The sequence below is a fragment of the Solea senegalensis genome, linkage group LG14, assembly GCF_019176455.1.
Source record: "Solea senegalensis isolate Sse05_10M linkage group LG14, IFAPA_SoseM_1, whole genome shotgun sequence".
NCBI lineage: Eukaryota > Metazoa > Chordata > Actinopteri > Pleuronectiformes > Soleidae > Solea > Solea senegalensis.
In genome coordinates, this window is record NC_058034.1 from 17,797,924 (window position 1) to 17,824,925 (window position 27,002).

Here is a 27,002-nt window from a genome sequence, read left to right on the forward strand (position 1 = left end):
TGTGTGTATGGTCTTCAGTGTGTAGTGGACAATAGGAAAAGTAGGGTAGATCTGATTCAGGGCACGGCAGAAACAGCACAACATCCTTGTGTCCCACTGTATTGTGGTCTCCTCAGCAGGAACGAACGCACCACTCAAGTCCTCTGAACGCTCCTGACAATTGTCAATTCGTTCAATTCAACTCGTTTTTTCTGTCCGTGTAAAAGCCTGGTCGTTATCTTTCTAAAGAATATCGAGTTGCATCTGTATTGATGAGCTGCGGTGATTATGAGCTTTCGTTGCGATTCTTTCAACTGACCTAAATACTGCATCCCACCGAATCAGTCACTACGGTGCCCGTTCAAACACTACTGTAACATCTAAATCCAAATGTTGAACGACTTCATCCTTTTATTAGTCAGTTGCTCAACACAAGAAAAACAAACAGAAGAAAAACGTAAATATTCTGGGTTAAAACACTCTTGGAAATTATATTAAGTGCTAATGAACAGCAGGGATTAAGGAAGCCAACATGGTGTAGCAGGTACTTACATACTGTATATACATTATCTTTGTGCTTTTTTCCCCAGTCTCTGGATGTTCTCCAGAGTTCTTTCATCATCTAACATTTTTTAAGGTCCAGTGTGTAAAATTTGGGTGTGTGTGTACAATCACCTGATTGTATGAAATGTATCAGGGGCCGCCATGTTCTTTTACAATAACCCACATCTTTCAAGATTCAACGCTAACCAGAAGCGATATGGGTTCTCCAACACACTTGAAAGGGATGAGTGATGTTTGTTGCAAAATTTTTACTCACGTTACCTTTAAGGACAAAAGCAAACACGGGTGCAGGTTAGAAGACAGTGTGAAGCTCTCAGTAGGATGAGGTCAAGTCCACCTTCAATATCATCTGCATGTAGTGTTTTAAAAAACAAAACCATGATAGTGGAGACCACATTCTCACAGCCAAAGCATTTCCACTGAGAAAATCTGCTTTAAGGAGAATTTGACTGCATGTCTACTGTAAATAACTCCCCCCCCACCCCCCAGTTTAGAGAATGAAAACATAAAGATGAGTATAAGGTTAATTCCCTTCAGTCTCCCATTCAGGAGATTCGTTGATTTGAGTGCAGTGTGCTGAGTGATATGAGATGTAAGGGGAAGGGCGACTTCTCAGGCGTTGCTCCGTTCCTCTATTGTGAAAGTCTCCACGGGACCTTTGCTCAGGACCTTGATGTCATTCAGGAGACGGGTGGGGGTCAAAATGTGGGACGACCCTGAAAACAAAGCATGAAGATCAATTATGAGCCCACTCAAATACACCAACAACAACCAGATCGTGTCAAGTGCAGGACTGAACGGTTATCAGGGTTCCCACACCTTGGTTGACATCAAATTCAAGGACTTTCCAGGACCAATTCCCTCAAATTCAAGGACCAAATGTGCAAGATGGGAGGGCATCCGTAAGAGCTGCTTCAGCATGTGGTGTCCACTTTTATTGATTTACAGTTACGCACTCATAAATGGTGAAGGGAGACAGTGAACGATGTCCACAACACCACTAGTAATTATGACTCCACTTTCAATGTCTATTTAGGGTGATTTTCAAAAGCTTTCAAGAGCCTGGAGTTATTATTTTCTTTTCAAATTCACAAACTTTCAAGGATTTCAAGGACCTGTGGGGAATCGTCAGTAGTGTGTCTTCAAATAAATCACATTACCGAATGTGCAAAAACGCAAAGGTAGTCGAATAACTTTGATTGCCAACCAGCAACCAATAAAAAAATGTATCGTGTAAACCCAAAGTGCTGAAAGAAGGCTGAGGAAAGAGGTCGTAGTCCAGTATTGACGCTCACCTATGATGACCTCACAGGATTTGACCGCCTGGGTGACCTCGTAGGCTGAGCGCATCTCAGAGTAGCTGATTCCACCTATGACGAAGATGATGAGGCGCGAGCCGCTCCGGCGTTCATCCTGACTGCTGGCTTTGTGCTTCTGACGGGCACTGTGGGGCAAAATGGAACATAGTCACTCGGAGAATTTTTAAAACTAAAAGTGTTGGCTGCATGTCCAAGTTATGGAAACAAATGAAAACAAAAAAAAAACCTTACAACAAACACAAGAAGACATACTGTACACGTCACCTAGCTAGACCTGTATGCAGTAGCACTAAACATCAGTTATCACACTGCAGGTACATTCAATGTGTGAAATATGTATCTTATATAAATATTAATTAATTAATTACATTGGAGTAATAGCTGGTATAATTTAAAATAGCATGTTGTACAGTATAAAACAAGAAGAAAAGTTGGACATCAAAACTTTTTACACATCTCTTCTGGAAACGCATTTCAAATTTTATTTGGATTGGATTGAAAAAAAAAGTAACCTACATAAATAAATAAACATAAATGTGTTTGCTTATTACCATGTGCCGTCGGACTACAGACGACATAAATGTTACAGATTATAGGAAATTATTTCTAAAAGTGATTGTTTAATATGTACTTAAATAATGTGTTCTGTCATGCAACATAAATAATAATTTTCCGTTATTGTGAAAATAACACAATAACTGTATGTAGTTGTCCTAACAGTGCAGTTCTCGTAACATTTTCATTGATGTTCCATTGTAAGTGGTGATAAAAGGGATTTAATTTGGAAATTTGGAAAAGCCTGGCTGGCAGGTCTTTTCCAAACATTTGATAAATACACCCTGGAAATGTTTAACAGGAGGACAAAAAAAACTGTTGAAGTGAAGTAGTGACCCAGTCATAAGTAAACCCACCTGACGGCCCCAGAGCCATTCCAGGCAGCAGGAGACTCGGACTGGTGAGGCCACTCTCTGGTGTCCAGTTTGTTCTCCACAGCATCCTGAAAGTAAAAAAAAACCAAACAAAAAACTTAAACTCATCATCTGGAGAATCTCAGTCTTAAAAATTTTCATATGTCTTACATACATTTATATGCAAATAAAGCGAGAAACTGTTTATGGAAGGTTACATTTCAGTCAGCAACTTAACTAACGTTAAACAGCAACATAATCAATACAGATAGCAATACAATACATTATGTAAAATATTAATACATTATTTTAATTGAAAATATTGTATATCACTACACTGCAGTGTAGACCTAAAATGTAGATTGAAAAAAACACTGTGTTCAATAACTGAAGTTAAGCAAGTTTTTTTTGTATTATTTGTTATCGTTTAACAGTTACACAATCAGTGTCAGTTACAAAAATCTGCATCGGCCATAGAAAAACGCACAATGGTCGCCCTCAATGTACAGTTGCCTTTGCTACATACACATGCAACTGGGGACATACAAAAAAAACAAGTTCAAAGATAAAGACACTTGTCACACGACCTCTGTAAAACACCTGATATTATGCTTCCACACTTAAAAACCTTTGCTCGTTTCCCGAGGAAATTGTTCACTGCAGTTTACAGGAACTCAGGTGTTCGCACTGACAGGAAATGGCTTTTTCATGTTGCAACAGGAAAGTGACAATGACATGAAACTAGAAAGGCACAAAGACTTGAGATTTTATCTCTTTTCAAGAAAGTTTTCAGTCAAGAGCCAAGCGAGCTGATTATCAGTTGTGTAGAATTACGGGGGTGTCAGGGTCCTGCAGATGGGCTGTGAAAGATTATTAAAAAGAAATAAAATAAAAAAGGTTTTGAAATTATTGCAATTACATGAAATATATATGATTATATAAAGTTACTTAAACTTGCTTTTTGTCAGCTGTTATAAAAAAGTAGATCCAAAAGTGAACAAGTGAAAAAAAACCAACTCAAGACTAATTATATTTACTGACCTTTTTCAAGGCAGATTTTAACTGATTTACAGTTTACTTTTTTTTTTTTACTGCCTGTTCATGTCGTTTTAAGTTTTGGTGGGCTGCAGAATTTGTTATGCTCATTGTTTTTATAAATGTTACTTCTTCTGTGTCTCTCAGCAGATAAGGAGGCAAGAAAGCCTAAACATGGACCAAAGGCAACTGAACGAGTACATGTGGGGTCGCTGTGGCTGTGACATCCTACCACAATACATCATCGCACCTCGTCACAATTACCTCTCCTATGGAACCGTATAACAAACACTATTATCAGCGTTTAAAGATCGGTACAAAGGATCTTCCCAGGGGATCGACACACATGAGGGGCTTCAGTGACACTGGACCTTGCACATGCTAAGATGCTGTTTGTAAAACACAATCATACATGTAACACTGGCTATTGGATGACACGAATCTGATAACAAATTTCTGTGGTGCTTTCAGTGGTCTGTTTAATTTTCTCACGGATCCCGTTCAGGAGACAATGTCAGCGTCCTGAACCGGATCTGGGTTCCACATGTATGGAAAATGACTTACTTACATGCTGCTGCAAGTAAGTCTCTTGCAGCCAGAGTTGTTTTCCTACATCCTATCATTACATAATTGCCTCATAGCCTCACCCAACGTGGAATTATGCAATTTAATTCAATCATTTAATTCAATAATGTATCATTTAGAGCTGCAACTAACGGTTATTTTAATCATCGATTGATCTGGCAATTATTTTCACACATTTATATATGAAATGTCAGAAAATGTTGAAAAATGTTGATCAGTGTTTCCCAAACCTGAAAAATCTGAAAGCTTGTTGTAATTATTGGTATCATTAGTTACTTGTTATAATAAAACATGGAGAGCGTTGTCACAGCACTGTATATAAACTAAACTGAACCCTATTTGATCATCAGAAATCTGTTCTTTTGTATTTCAACTCATAATTCAATAATACTTTTTTAGCAGCAGTTCACACATCCACACTAGACAGGAATTATAATAATAATATTAATATAAATAATATTTATCCTTGTTTATGTAAAATATCCCCAAGTCAGTATTCAATAAAATAACATAAATAACATAGTTGCATTTAATGTTAAGGTTCTTTGGTAACATTACCTCTATTTAAAAGAAAACTAAGAAATGCTCTTGAGTCTAAAACCTTTAATCATGTAAAATATTGATGAATAACTCAGGAAACTGGCTTTTTAGATTTTAATAACTTAATTTATCTAACTTAATTTATGTTGTGTATGTATGTGTTAGAGAACACAGTAAGCCTGGAATTGGCATAAAAACTCAAAATCAAATCAAATCTTGAATTTCATCTTTACTTACATTTTACACACAGGACTTTTAAACTCTTAAGGTATCCTATTATGTGATTTTTTTCCCCCAACATTTGTCTTAATGAAATTTTAGTGTGGTTATCATTTAAGCCGCAACAGGGATTTTCATGTCACATTTCTTGTACTTAAGTGGATGTGGGGAAAAAAGACAGAAATATTAACTGAGTAAATGTAAGAATGTGAGAATGTAAGAATAAATGTTAAATTCCAGTAATCTCCCCTCACTGACCTCCATCACATCTTTTATGACCGGAGTCCATCTGGAAAGGTTGTACGTCTGCTCCTGGGAACGATCCCGTCTGGCTGTTTTGCGAGGGAAGATACTGGGCTGGAAACAAAAGTAGAAGTAGCACGATTTCAGTTGGGACAGATATATAATATAAATAAAAGAACTCGCTAAAAATTCAACTGCAATCCATATACCGTTGTGATGATAGGAACGCCCAGTTCTTTCCAGTTCAGGATAAATTCCCGTTCATCCTCGATCTTAACATGTTGGATGAGTTTGTTCAAGTTCTCGTCTGTTGTTCCTGTTTACAAACAAACAAGATAAATTCTTGGTTTTAGGTGCATTTCATTGATGTTTCTGAAAAGTCTAACTGACGACAACTCAGAGCCTTGGTCTCTTTAAAGTCTTTGTGCATGAAAAGAAAACTAAAAAGGTAGAGTGAAGTCGTACCGTTGAGGCTGAAGATGTAGAGCAGCACAGCTCTGACCTTCTCGTGAGTGCTGTATGGGTAAAGCAACACAGGCAGCAGGGTCCGCATGGAATCCTTCACCTTCAACCCGTCCACGTCTGACCCCACTGCGAGGTCCTACACGGAGACAAAACACCGATAACTGTCATGTGGGCTGGCAATTTTGTCAGTGTTAGCAGGATCAGTTTCACCACCTGATAAGTTTCTCTTCATGTCAGTCAGCGATCAGACCAGGGGTGTTGACGTTTAACTGTTGTTAAGATGCAATGCGATGTGGACATGGATAATTGTACATGTGATTTTTCAGTTGTTAGAAGCTGTTGTGAGACTGAAGAAGAATCAGTTTTGTTTTTTCGGAGATGGAATGTTTCTTAAATTACAGAAAATTAAGGGATTTTTTTTCCATATTATCTGATTACATGTATTGATCGTAAAAGTGACATAACTATAGATAATTATGGAGGCAATGCATAGCGATACTGAACGAAGTGGTTGCCATGATGAGACCAGTGAAAAATGAGACACTAGATCACACTGGAAATATGTGTATGTGTATGATCCGAGACGCTCCTACTCTACTGTCTTTAATTTGCTAGCTGGCTTTGTCCCAGAAATGTGTATTACTTCGAAAGCTGGGAAACCACAGTTTAAAGTGTGCTGAGAGTTTTTATATCGACACCCTGTTTAAGGAGGAGTTGAGCTAACTATGGCTCCTGTGCATCGTGAAGCCTAAAGACTATTTTCAGTTTTAACTCCATAATTCTGTACACCTGCATGTTCTCAGCCACTATGTTCTAACATCTATAATGTGTGAAGACAAGAAATTAACGTTTGCCACATGAACAAGTCCCAGTCCCATGAAAACATACATCACGTACATCATACCTGTTCAGCTTTGCAGAGTTTCTCCACGTTGTTTGAGAAATGTTGCATGCAGTCCTCAGCCAGCTGCAGATGAATGGTTTGCTAGAATTGAAACACAGAGAACACAGTAGTGAACACAAGTTTCAAACAGGTTTTATTATTAACAAAATAGTTCTTTATAATATAAGAGGACTTTTCCATTTTGTTTTCCTGTTACATGTATAATATTCCAGTTAACCCACACAATAACAAGGTTTTAAAACACCACACCCAACGATGACAAAATTATCTGTTGGCTCTATAATTACTTGTAGGAAGTAAATTACATGAGTTACCTCCAAATTAACTCCATGGTAATTTTCTATAAATTGCTCCTAAACATACCAGACCTGCCAACCTTAAAAAACATTTTTGAGTAGCAACTTACCAGGGATTTATTGACAATGTAATTGTTCTTACATATGGAGGTGGTGGAGTGTGTTGGTGCTAACCCTAACCCAATTAATATGCATATCTCACATGCTTACTAATCACTCCTCCACTCACTTCTATGTCAGATATTCTACATACAAATAGACAATGAAGAAAACAAGAACTCCTTCAACGAACAAGGCATTACTTATTCAACATTAAATTTAAACCCATACAGTTGTTTATATTACAGATACTGATTGACTTTAAATGTAGGTTTCATATATTTGACATAAGCTAACTGAAAATCACAAAGGACATGTTACAGTATGTCCTTCCAACAGGACTTTAACCTAACAGAAATAACAGGAAAATGTCTCTTAAACAGTCATTGGACATTATCAATAACTGAAAATCACAAAAGGCATGTGTTATGTCCCTTAAACAGACATTTTATATTACTTCTGAGGGGCACATATTCTCTTCTGTTTAGGTCATCAGACATCATGTTTATTAACTGCACACACACGCACAACATAATCAACTAATAATCATCCTAAAGTTAGACCCATATAGACTGTGGGCTGTTGCATGTAAACAGATACATAGTTTAATGTAAAAATGTGTATCTGCTATGCAAAATGCATAGAGGTTGGCAGGTAAGGGTTAGATATTTAAATGATGGATAGTTCATACCTCAGTCATCTGTTTACGAAATGAAGGCATCTTCTTCATCATTTGGGCCAAGTTGCTAATTGTGATCTGGAAAGAAAATTCAAATTCATTTTATTTTGAAGTAAAGTAAAATTGCGTAACACTCAAGATTCAGGAGATGATGAGATAACTTTACCTTCCCGTCTGGCTGTTTCTTGCTTGCAGATATTTCTTTTACCATTTTGGGGATTTGTCTATTGTAACAAAATAAAATGGGTTTATAGTTGTGGTGAGGAAGACAGGAATGGGACACACCCATCCTTCAAATGTTGCATACTTACTCTGAAACCTCAGCAATGTGTTTGTGCCTCAGCCTAACCCAAAGCATGTCGTCCTCAGTCAGCAGGGCCTGCTTCTCTGAGCCGTCTTTGGACTTGTACCTGGCCACCAAAATAAGAAGACAACTGGCATTTTCTGATCTGAAACCATCCTTGTCTGCCATACGGGTGTAATATGTAATATGTAATATGTAAGCATGTGAATAGGGACAAATAAAGATGGAGAAGTTGTTTTACTTGTAGGTGTCATTCTGGATATCAATGAGGTCGTAGGCCATGGCCTGGTAGGTGAGCTCGTGTAGGATGGGGCTGACGGGATCAAAAGCTCTTTCCACAATCAGCAGCTGGGCCTGGGTCTTTCCCTGGAGATATGAAGAAAAAACACAAATATGATTCCACACAAAAAGACCTTTTAATAAAAAACTGTGTTGTTACAGTTTAATGTTGTCAATACACTTTTCCTGCCTTGTGCTAATGCTGAGCCTCTATTGGGCAACAGCAGCCAATGTTTCCTTTACCAAATATTACAACACTTTGATCTGCTTAAGGCAAAGGAGGGAATTTTTTTTTCTTTACTTGATACCTTTTGTTAACCTGTCAGTGGGGGGAAAAAAAACCCACTCCATTTCCAGTTTCCCATTTACTCCCCGGGCTAAGCCATTGTTGAAGCTATAAACATTCTGTGTTCAGCAGGAATCTCACCTTTTTCTTGCCACTATCATCCAGCTCGTAATGTCTGGCCAGCTTGTTGTCCACCAGCTCTGCAAGAGTCTTTGCGTTCTCCATGTTGCTGTCTCTGGTTGAAAAACATTGATTTCCTTAAGTTATCACAGTGAGGTAGATATAGAAGCTTCGCTGATACACATCAGACGATGCAGGTTTGGAGCCAATTTTTTCTTGTGACAAATGGTCTTTTCGAACTAGTGTGTTTTCGCTTTCAATGTACAAAACCTTTGCAGACAGAAGATTGAAGCAGAGATGCATCAACAGAGATTTACATTTTTTACATAAATAAGTAAACGTTACAGACTACTGTCTCTTTCCTATACATGTAAACTCCATATTTCATCTGGAACTAAAGAAATATTTGCCTCACATTTGATTTCTAAAATATGACACTTATAATACTGAGTAATAGTTTCCAAGCATAAAGAACAATACCGAACTACTACTTAGCACAAAATGTGAGTTCTGTTAGATTTTGAATGTTAAGTTTTCATGATTGACTGGCAGAAATGGGTAAAATGAGTTCCCTTTGTCTCAAAATGCCTAAAACAACAATCAGAAACATTTCCAAGCACAGAGATCATGTTTAGACTTATTGTGCAGTACCACTCGACCCTAAGGGAGAAGTGAGATAATACATTCTCTAATCTTGGTTCAAGTTTTTCCCTCACTGTGCATGTTGGCAGAGATATAAGGTAAGGTAAGGTAAGGAGGAAGATCTCCTCTGGCTTACTTCTTGTATCTGATTCCTGGATACTCGTCCAATGTGGCACAGAGCGTGACAAGCTGGTTTGCGAGTGTCTCCAGGGTCTTCTTTTTGTCCTGACTGTTGGGACTGTAAATACTATGGAAAGCTACTGGATTGTCACATGTGAACACCTGAAAAATATAGTTAATATAGTTAGTTAAAATGCAGCATGTAAATCTGTAAAAAAAATTTAGTCTTTACAGCTACAAAACTGCATGAACATGAATAAAAACAATTAAAAATACTCAAAGTAGAAACAAGGACTGGACACAATTCCCAAACTACTATAATAAATATATGCCTATTTAAAGCAGCCAGAGCCTTCCAAGAAATTAAACAATGAAACTATCCATTGGCAACCAAGTAACCACAGAATCTGCATAAATATGAAAAGGAGCGTTACAGAAATTCCTGGAACACACTCACTTGTGCCTCTTGGGGGATGAAGGACATGTTGATTTCCTTACAGACTCTGATGTACTTTGCACAGTACAGTTTCATGTTGTTGAACAGCTCATCGGGGCAGTCTGTGGAAGCAAAAATAGTTTTACTTTACGTATAATTTGCCACAGAATAACATTTTAAGCAACCTAGTTGAATTGTCCTTTTCGAAGTGAATGTGCTGCTACAGTAGATTTTGATAAGTTATTTGTAGGTTACTTACAGTCGGTGAAATAGACATATGCTGCTTTATACTTGGGTTTGGGCTTGAAGTCAGCAATAAAGGCCTCCACACACTAAGGGATTTGAGAAAATGTTTGAAATAAAAGGAAATGTGTAAAGAAACGGATGCAAATGCAAGATTGTGCTGTTTAACCACAATTTAAACAGCACAATTTAGGATATATGCATGCATAATCTATAGCATTTAATGTATTATTTTAATGAGATTTAATGTGATAACGCTGCATCACAAATCAAATCGCAATTGCAATATGTCTCCAATGACCATGACAGTGTTACAGTGACAAACCTTAGTTGTTGGTGACATGAAGTAGATGGCCTTCATTTCTTGAACAGGCTCTCTGATTTTGTACAGGTCCTCCACAACTAGACATTTGAAATAAGAAAAGCACTTTAACACACGGGTAATGGCGTCCACATACTTGAGTAGATCCACTCTATTGTCAGTATTATGGTATTATACTTTCACCGTCATTGAAACATAGCCTACTTGTTATTTTTTCTGCCATGAGATCGGACATTTTGCAGCATGATGAGAGGAGTTTGGTGGTGAAAGGATCCAAGATCAGTATCTGTGAAGGTGATAAATAATACGGTTACAATAAGTATCACACTCTACTGTAACTACTTAATGGAGCTCCACATTAAAATTCTGATTTATGTATCCGTGTGCAGTAAAATAGTAAAAGCACAGGACTTGTCCTACCTTCCATACTTCAGATTTTCTGCAGTCTGCAATGATTGTTTCTTTTATTCCTGTAAGAGATGCAGAATATGGTTCAACAACAGTGTCACTAACCACTTATATCACTGTGCGCAAACGTTTTGCAGGAGCAAGTTATCTTTTTCAAATGCTGAGACAGCTTGTGTAGGGAGGGCAACTTGTAAGTTCCCTTCCCTAACTTGTCCACTTTAATTGATTTGTAGCACACTCTGCATCTGGACAAGTGATTGTCCTTGGGATCTTGGGCAAGTCAGTCCACAACACCGCTAGTAATTATGACTCGACGTTTGTTCTGCATAGGCCTAGTCTACGTACATCAAGCAATGCAGGGCGCATAAAACAGTAGTGCATCGTAAAGAACAAGGCAGACATTTAACTAAATATCAACGTATCTTCTTTTTTTGACAAAATTCAAGCACTTTCAATGATCCATGTCTTTTTGGGGCGATTTTCAAGGGCCAGTTTGTTTGTTTTTCAAATCCACAAACATTCAAGGATTTCAAGGACTCCTGGAAACCCTGTATTAGAGTATGGAGCTGGCGGGAGAAGCTCTGAAGTGACTTCTGAAGACAGTGCATGTAGCATACTTTAGGACTTCACATGAAATACACAATATCCTGTGAAAGAAAGGTGAGACTGGTGAGAGGAGAAGAGGATGAGACTGAAGAGAGGAAAGGAGGAGAAGAGAATGACACAATGTGTTTTTGCTTAAATTAGTAATTGTCCTGATTCATTGTTATGAATAATTTGGGTGCATTTCGTCAAATTTCATAGAACCGTGTTCTAGCTGGATTCTCTTTATCGTTTGCTTCCCTTTTTAAACGTTGCAACACCGTTTTTTGAGTATTTAAATTTAAATTAAATTTGGTAAATCCCCGGTTGACAAGGCGTCACGCTTTGTTAATGTTTCTTTTCCACCAACGTCACGGTTGACAGGGGTGCGATGTCACAGTCGGCGGAGAACAGCCTGTTGATGCGAGGCTCCACACAACTAACAGTGGGCAACTGCGAGAGAAGATGACGGTGAAGTCGCCATACAAACGACACCATCGAGAGTTAGATCCAGTGTTTTCATTCTGTGGTTATCTGTCAACTTCCGCTCCCAAAAGAACAACACAACTACTACCACTGGAAGTAAAATGTCCACTGTCCCAGCGAAGGACACAGTCAATAACAGCTCGTTGTTACCTTTGAGTCCTGTAGCTATGAATAATAAGTCTTATGCAGCTTCATAAATGTTGTAAAAACTGTTTCCATGTAGTGTACTTACTTTTCCAAACTATTCTCTTCAGTCCGTGATCTGAGGCCGCTGCCATTTTTGTTTCCTCTGAAGCGCCTCTTCCTGTCCCCGGTCCCCGGTCTCTGACGTCATCCGCGTCACCAAGTGTGCGACGAAGCTTTGTAGTTTTTTCCGGTCAGGACCGTTAACCACTCCAACGACTGCTGCTGCTGCTCAGTACTTTCAAACGGTTCACACGCTTAGAGGATCCTTTCACACTTATTAGCGATTGGCCGTGTAACTGTTCACATGCTGGGGTTAAAGCCAGCTGACCATAATAATAATTTTGATATATGTATTATGTAAAGTTTTTACCCTTCCAGCATTTGCTAATTTCAAAAGCTGGGCCTTAGTTGCTTCTGTACCTTTACACAACATTTGAAATTTGTTGATGCATATTGGAGACATTTTGAAGTTGTCATTTGATATATATTTTTTAAACGTATAACCCGGAATTAGTTAGAACTCAAAATAAATGAGGCAATCATTTCTCTCTCTTGCACAGGTCGGTGATAATGATGATGATGATGACATTGCAGCTGTGACGGAGGCACTTGTTGCATTTGTCATCAAGATTTTTGTGGTCTCCAAACTCCAGGGGAAGAAGGTGACTCTAAGTGGGCTGGGATTGTGCTGGAGGGTATGGCATTGCAGATGTGGAGCATGTGCCTACCTTATGGGCCTCACACATCACATTAACATGTGCAGAACACCATGCTCTTTGTTGTAAGTTATTCTAATGATCTAGTGTCACTTTTCTGTCAATTATTTTCCTGTATTTTTTTAGAGGCCCTTTTGCTGAAGATCACAATTTAATTGGTTTATTGAAATCAATAAACAAGACATTGCTTCAAGTGATGGGTCTTCAGTTGAAATTTTTACTGGACGCCTGAATTGTGTTGATGTTAAAAACTCTGTTGTTGCCAATTGTTCTGGTCAACTATGCTGTAAATTGCACCTTTCTTTCAAATACATTTCTATGTTTTTATCTGGAAATTGTGCTCTTGTGCCTGTTGAAAGCAGTCAGTTTAACGCCTTCCTCTCTGGAAATTCTTCTCCAGAGAGAAGAATTTGGGGTGGACCAAATGATGTGAACCCGTCTGATTTGTAGACATATTGACGATGTCAAATGCTGTTGTTGTCCAGCTAAGTGAAAATAATGTGGGCACATAAACTGTCAAGTGATGTTAAATTTTGATTTAGTCTTGATTTAGCAGTGATGGTGATGTTTTTCAACACAGTCAATTGATAACAAAACATGATTGAGTGTCTTTGTAATCTAATTTTATGTTGTAATACTAAAATTGTTTTTATGGGACCACAGTGTCCTGGAAGGTGCACAGCAGGAAAAGGGACGTGCTTTGTTGAAGACTCACCTTTTCATCGTGATTCAAGGTAAGTAGTTTGGCTGCTCTACCTGCTAATAATGAACACTACACAGTAGTGTAGCAGTGTGCACAACACTGCTCTGGAAGTGTCAGACATGTGACACTCACCTCTGTCTATTGTTAGACACAAACTGTTTTGGTGAGGGACATGAAGATGTGTCATTGTATATTTTGAAATATAGTTCTCAATTTTTCCTGTTGTCAGAATAAGTATTTTCAATGTTCAATGACACCCTTCCTTTGTTTATCCTGGGAAGGATTGTTTATGTATTATTATATGTATTATATTTGTTATTTATTATTTGTATGGTTTTTTTGTTCTGTACAATATATTTGTTTGTTTATATAGTTTAGGTTTGGAGTTAATGTTTTTACAATGTCAAGCTTCGTAAATGGCCCGATCTCTGTTTTTGACAAAACAATTCAATCCATTCAAAATATAATCATTAGCTTTATAGTAAATTCAACTTAAATGTTAACATTTATATGAATAAGAAGCATTTGTCTTTACTAAATTAAAACACTCTTATTTAACACAATTAAAACAAGTTTGGAGAAATGCGTAACAAAATTAAACTAATTTACTCAAGTTACCTGAATAATAAATGTTTGAGTCACTTTTATTTTAATAATATACTTTCTTATATTCATGTTATTTCAAATTAGTCAAATTCCTTTATGTGTTCACATATTTGGACAATAAAGCTGATTCTGATTCTGGTTCCCTCAATCTGTTTGAGTTGATCTAACTCATCAGGTTTTACAGTGTATTATGACAACGTAGTCATTCCTCCAACACATCAGTGTTTCGATGCCTCAAGCTACGGGAATCATTGACCAGTGTATTATACTGTATTTTTCTCTTGACTGCTTCCTTGAATATAGAATATCAGGCCAGTGGCTGAACATTTCTCCTTCTCATGTTATTCAAACTGCACCTGTCCCCCAAGTAATACCCCCCCCACCCCCCACACACACCGCTTCTGCACCATGGTTGGACATTTTCACCCAGTGGGAGGGTCTACATGCAGGTATTTCAACTTTAACAGCCAAGAGAATGAAACAGTTAAGAGTGAACCATTTTTTGGGAGAAACCCCAAAAACAAAGGCTACAAACTGATAAAACAAAAAAGACGAGTGTTTCTTGACAGAGGTGAAGATTGGGCACGATGAAGTGGCTGGTGATTTTTGTCTTGCTGGGAGTATTCTCACAGGTACAGTAATGACATTTAACACACAGACACTTTTCAAATTCAAATTCGGGCAAAGTGGTTCATTATATTGACTGCACACAAACTATTGTTAATATTCTCTCATTTCTATTTGCAGGCTGTGACAGCAACAGGTACTCTATACTCTTTTTTAACATATTAAACTGTAGCTGTTTTTTTTTTACTGTCATACGTGATTATATAGAAGGCACAAAACCTTAAATGTACTTTGCATTTGTGTATGTTCACTAAATAGTTTAGGTCCAGAATGTATTATTGACATATTAAAAGAATACAAACCAAGTTAAATCCAGATTATAAACATTTCTTTTCCTCATATGCTTATGCTCCTTTAAAGCACTTTAATATTTTTTCTGCACTGTATTACATAATTTTTATTTTTTTATGTCATATTTTATGCTCCATTTAAGAATAGATTAGATAAACATTGTTCATCCACTTGGGGAATTCAGGTATCCCTAAATCCCTATCCTAAAAACAAAGGTGTCACCTTTATATAATCTGTTTTATTTATGTTGAAGTTTGGTATTTTATTTTTATGTAAAACACATTGAGTCGCAGCTGTGTATGAAATGTGCTATACAAATATACCGAGTCTCGGGTGTGATAAGCGATGAAAGTGACCCATCTCAATTTTCTTTTCTCATCAGGTTTCACAGTGTCCGTGTTCTCAGTCACATCCAAGACTGCGATTCTCAGATGGAGCAGGTACTCTGGAGCCAGTTCATACAAGGTCTCCGCTGCCCTGCAAAGCTCACCAGGCCAACCCATTGCCTTTGCTCATTTTGGTGCAAACACAGTGATGGGCTCCATCAACTCCCTGTCCCAAAACACCAACTACATCTTCACCGTGGAAGCTCTGGGCAGTAGTCAAGAAATTCTGAGCAGCACAACGACTGGTGTGTCATCAACAGGTGTGGTACTCTTCTGTTTCAGTCTAAGCACACATAGTGACAGAATAATCAATCAAATCTGAGCTCTTTTTAGTGCATATTCTGTACTATCATTTAAGCCCCGGAGATGATGGATGCCCTGCAGAATGCGGAGCCAAAGGATAGCACGACCGTGACGGCGGAGTTCACCTTGGACAGTAACGCCATTAACTACGTCATACGCGTCCTGAGCTCTGACGGCTTCTACAGAGAAGACACAGTGTCGTCCTCCCCTGCGCAGATTCAGTCCCTCTCACCGTACACTGAGTACACGCTCAGCATCATGGCTGTGAACAGTGGAGGCCGCAGCCAACCCTCTCCCACTGTGACTGCAAAGACAGGTACTGTTGTCTCTCGCATCGTCTTTGTTTATCAGCAGAACGAGAGTGTTTGAATTCAACTGTTGAAAGAATACACCCATGGGGCAGTTTGATGGTTTTTATAGAAATGAGAACCATGCAGGACACTTTTGTCATCACTCCCCCATGCCCTCCAGAAGTCAACTGATCTGCTCCATTATGTAGAGTCACTATGGGCCAATGTATACACACACACGTCTTCAGGCAAAATCCAGGCTTGTCTTATAACCAAGAAATGCATCAGCGTCCCGCGGGGTCCCTCCTGTATCGGTATCAACTCCACCTGACCCTTCAGTGACAGTCACACAAAGAGTTGACCTCATCCTGAGTACAAAAGTGTCACCTCTCACCTCCGCTCCCACCTCGGGGGGGAGAAATCTGATCCTCATGAGCTAAAAAAAAACATGTAATGAGCAGTTTCAAGTCTTTTGTTTATAGATATTCAGATTTTAACTTATTTTAGCAACATTGGTCTATTGATATTGCAGTGGTATGTGGAGTAAATCCCTCTGTCGTCACAAAATCCCTTAAAAATTAAATACTGTATGTTAGTAATAAGCAATATAGTATTTTACTCATATACACAATCATCTTAGTTTCTTTCTTAAGATACATGCGAATAGTACTTAATCCAATTCATAGATCTATTCAAACTTTATTGAAGATCATATTCATGTTATATTGACGTTGTCATAGACAAACTTTTTAAAACATTACACACACACATATATATGTATTTATATATATACATATATATGCATATATAAAATAATCTGATCTAATCTACTTCATTAGATTTAGAATTGGTTTTATTCACACCAGTTAGTTGTAGTGAATTTGACCTCTGAATTAAACCTAAATCCATTTTACACACCAGCAGTGGGCAGCACTTACCTGCATCCAGAGAGCATTGGTAGTTGGGCATCTTGCTCAGGGGCATTCAGGGGATTTGAAGTGGCAATCCACATGTCACAAGTAATTAATGTGACCTAACAGCAACAAATGTGACGTTAACTTTTTTTGATAGACTTGAGATTTCACTTGAACATGTTCATTTGCAAATGTGTTCATTTGTGTCCAGACAGACAAATAACACCTTCTTCTTCTTCTTTTCCTTTCGGCTGCTCCCTTCAGGGGTCGCCACAGCGAATCAACCTCCTCCGTCTAACCCTGTCCCCAGCATCCTTCTACCAATATACTCACTATCCCTCCTCTGTACATGACCAAACCATCTCATTCTGGCCTCTCTGACCTTATCTCCAAAACATCTAACATGTGCTGTGCATGTCATTCCTGATCCTATCCATCTTTGTCACTCCCAAAGAGAACCTCAACATCTTCATCTCTGCTACCTCCAGCTCTGCTTCCTGTCTTTTCCTCAGTGCCACTGTCTCTAGACCATACAGCATCGCTGGTCTCACCACTGTCCTGTATATCTTTCCTTTCATTCTGGCTGATACTCTTTTATCACACATTACCCCTGACACTTTTCTCCAGCCATTCCGACCAGCTTGAACACGTTTCTTCCCCTCTTTTCCACAATCTCCACTGCTCTGGACTGTTGACCTAAATACTTAAAATCCTCCACCTTCTTTATCTCCACTCCCTGTAGCCTCATGGTTCCACTTGGGTTCCTCTCATTCACACACATATATTCTGTCTTTGACAGACAGACAGGCAAATAACAACATTATTTCCCATCTAATTATCATGGAGTAACTTCTTAAAATCTGCATTTTATGAAGCAACTGTTGTCTTTTATCTCACAAAATTGAATCAAATCTTCCTCCTCCACAGTTCTGTCTCCTCCTCAGCTCTCCACCTCGTCTCCCAGCAACGACAGCATCACCATATCCTGGGCTCCTGTGGCTCACGCCGTCCTGTACAGTGTGTCCACATTCCAGTTTGGTTCCAACACCAGCATGCAGTACAACACCTCCAGCACCTACATGACCATTTTTGGCCTGGACGCTGGCTCCTTGTACTCCATCCAAGGGTACGCCTGGGACCCCGAGGGTCGAAAGGGAGATTTGAGCTTGGAGGTCAACCAGACAACACGTAAGGACGCACTAGCACGTGTTATTTGACCATATCACTCTTTTTTTTGCACTAAAAGCGGTGTCTGATTCACAGCTCCAAGTTCGTATTTGCTAGATATAGTTCTATCTCATGCAAATATTGTTGCTACACAATATTGGGGGAACAATCTCCAGTTGTGATGATAGAGTTCTTACAACTTACAGCTTACTGTGAAGTCTGTGGAGCATGCATCATATCCAGGTTTAAATGTCCAGTCCCATGACACACTTTTTTGGTCCATACCTACCAAACAATGATTTTCCTTGTCGAAAACTACTATCATTGGTCAAAAGGCACATTACTTGGTTATATTTGCATTAATTGTTGCAGTCGCAACATTGCAAAACCCTGGAGTGACTGAGTGGTGGAAATTATACTTCATTTCAAGTAAAAGAAATGTGCAAACAGAATATTTAAGAGACTCCTCATGATATCTGTCAAAACAGACAGGTTTGGATCAGCTTGGCTGACAACAGCACATAGACTGCGCTGGTTTTTGTAGGAAACACGATGATATTAGAGGAAAGATGGTGTCAGTTATGGATAAATTCAGAGAAATTAGTTCTTTAAATTGAATAAAAAAGAGGACAAAAACTAAAAAAATTGCAAACTTCTCTGTTGTGGGACTAATTAAGGATTATCTTGAAAATAAATGTCCCAAAGAATTGGTGTTTTTTTCACTAATATGTATCTGCATGTTGGGCAGAATCTACTATATTTGATTAAATCAACCAGCGTCCTTATGACGCTGTTCTCAAATTAACTGACATAATGATATGCATTCTATTATCTAAAGACCAAAACTGTATTTAAACAGCGTCTATGGTCTGATAGATGGTCTAAGTAGCTACATACGCTTTGTACCACCTCACTGGATGTTGATGCGTGTTCCTGTGTTGTCCTCTCCTTCAACAGGTCCTCCAACACCGTCGTCTGTCAGTGTCTCTATGGTGACGAGTAACAACGTGACCGAACTCTCCGTGTCCTGGGCAATCGACCCGGACGTCTACGGATCCGTCGACTATTTTGTGACCAGCAACCACAACCTCTCGTGTAACTCCACGTCCAGCCCCTGCAGCCTGTCTCCAGTGAGCTGTGGAGAAGTTCACACGATCCAGGTCACAGCCTCAAACGAGGCCGGGCCCAGCTACCCGTCGGACCCTGAAGTCTTCGTCACCTGTGAGTACTCGAACTGACACTGTTTTTCCTTCCTGTTTAGATTTGAATGCTAAATCAGAACAAATGTGGCTGGGGCACTGAAATATCAGACGCAACAGGCTTGTTATATCACACTTTTTTTTACTTATTGGACTGTGGGTCCTTTACCAGAGTAACGCCTGTCTATAGCAGACACATATCTATCGTTATATTTGTTGTATTTTGAATCCAGTCTTGGAATAATGAAAATACAGGGTCCAGAATGTAATCCAAACAATGACAGCGTAAAAGCACTGCTTCTGTGTAATTGTGACTGAACTCTCCAGTCCCGTGCCCACCCGAGTCTTTGACTCATCACGTGGAGGACACAGAGGAGAACTGCACACTGACGTGGGACACGGTGACTCATGCTGACGGCTACAAGGCCTTCATCAAGAGAGGAGATGGCATCGAGGAGATCTGTAACACCACCAGCAACAACTGCACCTACCACTGCCAGTGTGGCTACATGTACCTGCTCTCTGTGGTGGCGTTTAACCAGGCCGGCAACAGTCCGGCAGGGGAGAATCTCAATTACACCACCTGTAAGTAGCAGCACAAACATAGATATGCACAGATAGATCCCAGTTGCCAGGGTGTGACCAGATAAGAGCCCAATTTGAAAGACATTTTTTATTCATTTTCTGTTTTAATCTTCAACACGAATGTCGTGTACACTAACACCTACAGTAAATTTAGAGTGTCCAATTTGCTTAATCCCCAAATCTGCATGTTTTTGGACTGTGGGACCCCGAGTTTTCTTGCTGCAAAGGCAAGACTACTAACTACTACACAGTCTTGTATAAAGAACCTAAAAGGGATAGCTGAGTAAAGTATCTTACCAGAAAATGACTTGGGTAGAAGTTGAAGTCACTTTTTTTCATAACATTACTTACTTAATACATTATATGACATTTACTGTACTAAAGTGTCAAAAGTAATTTTCTGATATAAAATTTACGTTTTATTTAAGTTTTAGAAGTAAAAGTATTAAGAAGGAGTGAGGAGTTAGGATTGAGCCATGGTGGCTCAGTGGTAGGGCTGTGGGTCCAATTCCTGGCTCTGCTAGTCGATATGTGTCCTTGAGCAAAGACACTTAACCCCATGTTGCAACGTGTGAATGGCAAAACTACAGTGTAAAGCAGCTCAAGACTAGAAAAGCTCTATATAAATACAGACCATTACCAACGCTTCTTCTTTTGATTTTATTTGGTAGTAACAAAGATAGTTAGAGGAAATGCAGTGGATTAAAAGTAAAAGTTGCTAGAAATATAAATAACACAGTAAAGTAGCAATTTTGTACTTAAGTATTTGTACTACCACTTTAACTTTAATCTTTTCCTCTCGTTTCCTCATCTCCCCCTTCAGTGCCCTGTTGTCCGGAGGATCTGACTGTCTCTGTGGTGAGCACGGACACTCTGGAGATCACGTGGACAGCTGCACGTGGGGCAGACATGTACCAGACTCGTGCTGTGGACAATTCCGAGGTCATCCTGTGCAACGACACGGCACCGGAGTGCGCCCTCTCTGACCTCACCTGTGACAGTCCCTACAGTGTGGTGGTGATACCCTGCAATGACTATAGTGGATGCAACCATGCATGCCAAGCTCATACCAAAGACACAGGTAGGAAAACATACTGTATCCAGCAAATAACCCATTACATTTTGCACCCGTACCTCACCTGTCTGATATACAGTAGTGTCACGCAATGATTTGTAAACAGGAGTTTGTAGTATGACCTATGGTTCAGTGGAAAAATACAAAAGCTCTATGTGACAAAAACTGACTTTTATCACATTACATAAAGAACCCCATTTTAAAATGTATTATTAGTCATTTTATAGGGATAACTGTGCAATCTATGATGCTTTAACATGGAGCATGTCAACTTCTATCACTATTATTCTTGGTAAATGGTCCGAAAAAGGATTTTTCAGATGTTTCTAAAGTATCTGTATTCAGTACTCTCCCTCTTTAATGTTGAGAATGCAGTATAATGCAGTCCTGTAAAAAACACCACAGCGTCAGTAAGAACACATCCATTATGGTCAAAAACAATTGTCACTGCGCTGCATCAAACTGCAAATGTCAGAGTTATTCTTTTCATTTGATTCAGATGCTCAATTGTCTTGAATAACCTTCAGTAATTGCTTTATTGGCTCACCACACACAAATTAAACGTGTTATAATTTGCCCTTTATGATTGATATTAGATGTATCCTCACCCAAACCATAATGTTATTTCTGAAACTGGAAAAGATCACATTTTCTCTGACATGGTCAACTAAGAAGTTTTATAGTGCATGGCAGCTTTTCCTCTCTTGATTTGATAAATTATCTGATAAAATTTTAAACAGAAAACATTAAACACTTCATACCTTTTTATATGAGAGTGAGCCAATATGGGGGGTTGGGGTGGGTGGTTTTTCTCCTTTTTTATCAGGTGTTATTTTAGTCTTTGTTTATTGTCAGTTGGTTTCTGCAAAACTGTACAACTGGACATGTTTAGACCTGCACTGAGATGATATTTACAGTGAAATGCATGCTTTGCTTTAATGCAATGGAGTTTCTCGAACTATTTTAGGTATTGACTCTCCTCTTTCACTGCTCATCAGCTCCCTGCATGCCGACAAACATGGGGCTGACCGAGAACAACTCCACCTGTGTCACCGTCAGCTGGACGTCAACAAACAGAGCCGCCAACTACACCGTGAGCGCACTGGGAGAGGACGGCAGCACACTCACCTGCACCACCACGGGAACCAGCTGTGACGTCACAGACCTTCCCTGCGGCTCCACCTTTGAAGTGACTGTCACAGCGGACAGCGACGCCGGTCAGAGTTTACCCAGCTACTCTGAATCTCTGGAGACCGGTGAGTAACCCATAAGATTTGGACTCCAGATATAAACAACCGAGCCGTGTGTTTAGTGTTTAGTAGCATTAAGACCGCTTCTACAGCTTTTCCATCTGTTTACATAAACACAGATTAAGTTAAAGATTGAGGCTGATGTTCCACAGGTGTATTTTTGCCAATAAGGACATTATAAAACCTGCCTTTTACTGTAGTGATTGGAAAATAAACCCATACAAAAATCAATTATATTGAACATAATTTATGAATTCAGGTAAAGTAATTGTACAATTACTGTAAAAGTGAAAAACTATGAAAACAAGTCACTTAAGAAGTGGTCAAGGAGCCTTAAGTTATGCACAACATCTTAAACTGGTCCTCCCGCCAGTGTACGCAGAATCTCTCTTTATCTCTCTCAGACCAAAATTTATCATGTAGTTACTTTTTCATTAAGATTTGAATACTAACATATATATTATATACTGTATAACCTCTTCTTTTACAGAACCGTGTTGCCCCGAGAATCTAACGGTTGTGCAGGTGACCCAGGCAATGTCCAACGTCTCATGGTCTCATGCCAAAGGGGCACAATTCTTCCTCACCTCTCTGACGTCGGCGCGTGGCCACGCCCGGTGCCACACGCAGGACTCCCACTGCATCATGGGATGCGTCACTTGCGGGACGAGCTACACCGTCGCCGTGGAGGCGCAGAGCCACAGCGGACGCGTGTCCAACTGCGCGTACGAGGGCTTCTCGTCCAGTGAGTGAGGACCATTTCAAGCAATGAGAAGCAACAAAGATTTTACTAAAGTAGTATCTGTTTAACTTTGAATTGTTTAAAGGTACAATGTGTAGAATGTACCCAGGAGCTTGTCCATGTATAGCTCTAAAAGTAAGCAGTACCAGGAGTAATATTCTCTACTAAGTGACATCACACCCACATTTAACCTCTCTCTCTCACAGGTGCCTGCTGTCCGTCAGGCATCAGGCTCTACAAGATGGCAGATAACTCTTTGCAGGTTCATTGGCGCAGCTCCAGCAGCAGCCACAGCCACAGCGTAGAGATGGCGGGCAGCAATAACAACTACACCTGCACAGCAGCACCCGGGGAACACAAGTGCAATGTCGCCAACGCCCTGTGTGGGGACACCTATCATGTGGTGGTGGCGCCACTGACGGCAGACGGCAGTAAAGGCATCTTCTGTTCTGCAAGAGTGTTCTCAGGTATGAGGTAAAATATGTGTGGCAAATATAAAACACACCTGCATCTTGAAATCTCAGGGTTTTCTTTTGAGCTTTACATTTTATTCAACCTGTTATTGTGTTGTCATTTCCGTATCTGCTGTGTGTATGTGTGTGTACCTGGTATTCCTTATGTTGTGGGAACCTAGGGTCAGAGTTAAGCCAATAGTAATCATGGTTATTAGAGTGTGTCTCCAGGAAATGAATGTAAATCAATGCAATGTCCTCTGAAGTGATGGAAACCAGAGTGTGTGTTCTTGCATGGGTACCTTTGTGAGGACCAAAAAATGTATAAACCAGCTATCAGCAAGTATATGTGGTCAAGGTAAGTCTGCCTTAAAAGATCTTCCACACACAAAAACCCACGTGTGCTGCCTGAAGCTATTAATAACAATACTGTTAATATTTATTGTGCATTATTTTAATGATAAGAATTACTGCTTCTTTATTTAGCTTGAACACATGCAAGTAGTTATTTTACAGACAGTTACTCCTTGAACCTGGCTGTCTCCATGACAACAGCAGTGTTTTGTTGTTTTTTCAAACCAAACATTTAGTTTAGGTTAACTGTCAAATCTAGCAACAGAATCTATATGAATAGGTTTTTTATGAATAGAAGCTCTGAACTTGATACGAAATTGAATCATTTTTGTGAAGATAAGGAAATCATTTTAAGATCAGATTTGTTAAATCATCTGTCGGGCCAGGTACTGATGCTGGGAGAATCCAATCCAACTCCAATTCAACTTTATTTATAAATAACAGCTGAAAACAAAGTGCTGTGCAAAGATAAATAAAATATAAAAAATGTTAGACCTAATAGACCTAAGAACACACAATAAAACATTCAATAAAACAATAAACCAACGTCTCATACTGGGTCAAAAGCCAAAGACTGAGAATGATGTCACCCCTTATGTAAAAGGCCTTTTTGAGGGTTAAAACTCGGTTTTAGGATTAGGGTTAGATTTGGGTTTAGGTTAAAGGTTAGGGTTAGTGTCCTCACTATGAATGCTGCGCGTTTCTGTGTTTTACCATAAATGACCGACCTAAATTTGACTTATATTGACTAATATTTTTTGATGTTTTAATTGTTGTCTTTGTCTCTGTTCTTGTAGTAACTTGTTCAAACAGCAACATTGGCGCAGGTAAGCATGTCACCGTTTGTTGTTTTAACATTTTTGTTTAGAATTGATTGTTTCATCTTATATCAGATCATGATTTGTTTTCCTAATATCACTCAATTCAATCTCTTCAGTGATCTACAGAGGTAAAAGAAGTGTGGACTAGCGAGCGTGTGGTGAGTATAACAACTGTAAATCTTCTTTTTTTGTTTGTTTGTCTTGCTGTTGTTGTACTTGGCATTCCTGCATTAAATATCCAACAATAATATTTATGGTTTTGTCTTGACAGAATCTTCCGCACAGATAAATTCCATCATCTTCCTCTTTCTGCCTGAAAAAAAGAAATAAGAAGAAGAAAAAGCTGTACTGTCAGCATGTTTGTCTGTTGGCTGTAGAGATATATATTTATACATACAGTACATAAAAACGCGATGAAATTGCGGTCTCTGATATTGTTCAGTGTTGTATAACCTGCCTTTAATTGATACTCGGACAAGAAAAAAATAATCAGGTATTTTAATACAAGGAAAACAAGTTTTTAAAACGCCATAAATAGTGAAAACATGATAAAACAATTGAATTTGAAGGCAGTAATAATACAGTTAATTAATTTTAACCAAAGCAACAAACAATAGCACATTTTGTATCTCTCATGAAACCTTTGGCCCCTTTAATTCTTAAATAAACATCTGAATGACAATCGACAATCAAATTAAGTTAAGTCTCTTAGTCTCGACCCTTAAGTAAGAAGCCTCCTGGCGATAAAGTGGCAGACGCTGTTGCTTGTTCTCAGGAAGAATTATGGAATATGTGTAAACCCGATGAACCATATTTCTGCTAATAAAGAATTACCAGCACTATAATACGTGTGTATTGTGATTTGTTTTACACGGGGACATACAGTAACAACAGACATCACAATCTCTGCAGCAAACTTGGTGTGTGTCTAGCAGGTGACAGCAGGTGGCGTCATTTGTTGTGTGTGTTGCAACTATTTTCTGTTTTTTTCCTCAGTTGCGTTGCAGAAGATCTTATGACATCCAGACCTGGTACAAACAATCACTTGGACACTTAACCCCACGTTGCATTGTGTGAATGGCAAAACTGTAGTGTAAAGCAGCTCATCAAGACTAGAAAAGCTGATGAATTTGTAAGTATTGAATAGTTGAATTTGTGAACTTTGGAAACACGTCACAGTTCAAAGTTCACTATTGCTCATTTTTATGAACAAAAAGAAAAGAAAGACGGAGAAAATGAGAGGTGGGGGACAGAAAGGGGGGAGAGAAAGTGAAAGAGGGAGGCGAGGTAGAAACAAAAGAGAGAGACCAGGAGCTGATAACAGTTGTGTCAGGTTATACGTTTAGTTAGGACATGTCTGAATCAGGTATAGCATATTTATTGTGACGATTTGTAAAGATAAACTGACTGAACCCAACGTAAGTGGAAATCCAGATTGTCAGGCCAAAGGAAAAACACAGCTAATGGGGCAGAGGCTGGCCGGCTTGCAGGCAGAGCTCTGAGTCCAGGGAAAGAGGGGAAACAATTAGCAATTAGCAAAAGTATCAAAGGAACAAAAAACTAGAGCTAAGAGTCTTGGAGAATCACAGAAATAGGGTCGTTGCCACACAGAGTAAACGTGACACACTGGCGACTGTGGATCCGGAAACCAGAGTCTAAATAGCAGAAGTAAACGAGGAGATGAGTTGCAGGTGAGTGGCTCAGATGCTAGCATCCTGAAATGTGCTATAATGCAGAGCACACTACACAGGAAGCCAAGAATTTTAACAACCCCATGACATTTATAGTACTGTGATGCCATTTATACAAGCAGCAGCAGAGGTTGTTGATGAAAAAAAGAGAAGAAGCACCCTCAAAAGTTTCAAAAGTGAATTTTCAGCAGTTTCACAGGATAAATGCCCCTTGCCTCCGCCTGCCCCTGCACTGCTGGTGTATACACACAAACGCTCCCATAGTCAGATTTGATAGTTATGCTTGTCAGAGCCTATTTTTATACATATAATATTACATCTTCTATTCAGGGTTATTTCAGTGCGTGCAGTTTTGGCTTTCTTGTTCCTATGTCGGAATGTTATTTTTGTAAGACGCTGGGATAGTTAAGTGCGGGAGAGTGATTTCTGTCTTTGTGCCAAAAAATGTGAACTTTTTTTGGCTGAGTCATGTTGCATTTTTCACTAAAAGCCAACAATTCCCCCTCCAAGATCCATGACAGTATCATTTAACCTTTTTACTGATTTCCATTCCACTGGGGATAAAGCCATGAACAACCCTT

The 27,002-nt window shown here is 39.1% G+C and overlaps 3 protein-coding genes across 3 annotated transcripts in view; 2 read left to right on the forward strand and 1 right to left on the reverse strand.

Moving 5' to 3' along the window:
- Window positions 1–370: 370 nt before the first annotated feature.
- stxbp3 (syntaxin binding protein 3) lies at window positions 371–12,377 on the reverse strand. The gene is made up of 19 exons (XM_044044407.1): window positions 12,296–12,377; window positions 11,008–11,057; window positions 10,792–10,873; window positions 10,591–10,667; window positions 10,282–10,354; window positions 10,044–10,144; window positions 9,603–9,748; window positions 8,846–8,939; window positions 8,381–8,505; window positions 8,147–8,245; window positions 8,002–8,059; window positions 7,848–7,913; window positions 6,762–6,842; window positions 5,858–5,993; window positions 5,602–5,708; window positions 5,408–5,506; window positions 2,774–2,859; window positions 1,839–1,987; window positions 371–1,259 (listed from the first exon to the last, which is right to left on the reverse strand). The coding sequence occupies exons 1-19, from the start codon at window positions 12,339–12,341 to the stop codon at window positions 1,156–1,158; spliced, it is 1,779 nt and encodes a 592-aa protein (XP_043900342.1). The 5' UTR covers window positions 12,342–12,377; the 3' UTR covers window positions 371–1,155.
- A 2,306-nt stretch (window positions 12,378–14,683) lies between these two features.
- LOC122780466 (fibronectin type III domain-containing protein 7-like) lies at window positions 14,684–25,569 on the forward strand. The gene is made up of 14 exons (XM_044043425.1): window positions 14,684–14,906; window positions 15,022–15,037; window positions 15,575–15,838; window positions 15,937–16,197; window positions 18,013–18,273; window positions 19,210–19,473; window positions 19,779–20,036; window positions 20,860–21,117; window positions 22,110–22,367; window positions 22,852–23,106; window positions 23,310–23,570; window positions 24,707–24,736; window positions 24,847–24,888; window positions 25,002–25,569. The coding sequence occupies exons 1-13, from the start codon at window positions 14,862–14,864 to the stop codon at window positions 24,876–24,878; spliced, it is 2,463 nt and encodes an 820-aa protein (XP_043899360.1). The 5' UTR covers window positions 14,684–14,861; the 3' UTR covers window positions 24,879–24,888; window positions 25,002–25,569.
- Window positions 25,570–26,362: 793 nt separating this feature from the next.
- LOC122781169 overlaps window positions 26,363–27,002 on the forward strand; it is a 45,373-nt gene continuing 44,733 nt past the window's right edge. The window contains exon 1 of the mRNA XM_044044718.1: window positions 26,363–26,421. The gene's annotated coding sequence lies outside the window, so the exon portion shown is untranslated. The remainder of the gene's footprint in view (window positions 26,422–27,002) is intronic.

What these genes read in the sequence shown, in the direction of transcription:
- LOC122780466 (XM_044043425.1), top strand. Translation starts at nt 14,862, where the DNA reads ATGAAGTGGCTGGTGATTTTTGTCTTGCTGGGAGTATTCTCACAG. An exon ending in CACTGTGACTGCAAAGACAG is followed by an intron (nt 16,198 to 18,012) that starts GTACTGTTGTCT and finishes CCTCCTCCACAG; the next exon opens with TTCTGTCTCCTCCTCAGCTC. An exon ending in CTCTGAATCTCTGGAGACCG is followed by an intron (nt 22,368 to 22,851) that starts GTGAGTAACCCA and finishes CTTCTTTTACAG; the next exon opens with AACCGTGTTGCCCCGAGAAT.
- stxbp3 (XM_044044407.1), bottom strand. Translation starts at nt 12,341, where the DNA reads ATGGCAGCGGCCTCAGATCACGGACTGAAGAGAATAGTTTGGAAAA. An exon ending in GCGTTCCTATCATCACAACG is followed by an intron (nt 5,507 to 5,601) that starts GTATATGGATTG and finishes TTTTGTTTCCAG; the next exon opens with CCCAGTATCTTCCCTCGCAA. An exon ending in ATCCTGTGAGGTCATCATAG is followed by an intron (nt 1,260 to 1,838) that starts GTGAGCGTCAAT and finishes CTTTGTTTTCAG; the next exon opens with GGTCGTCCCACATTTTGACC.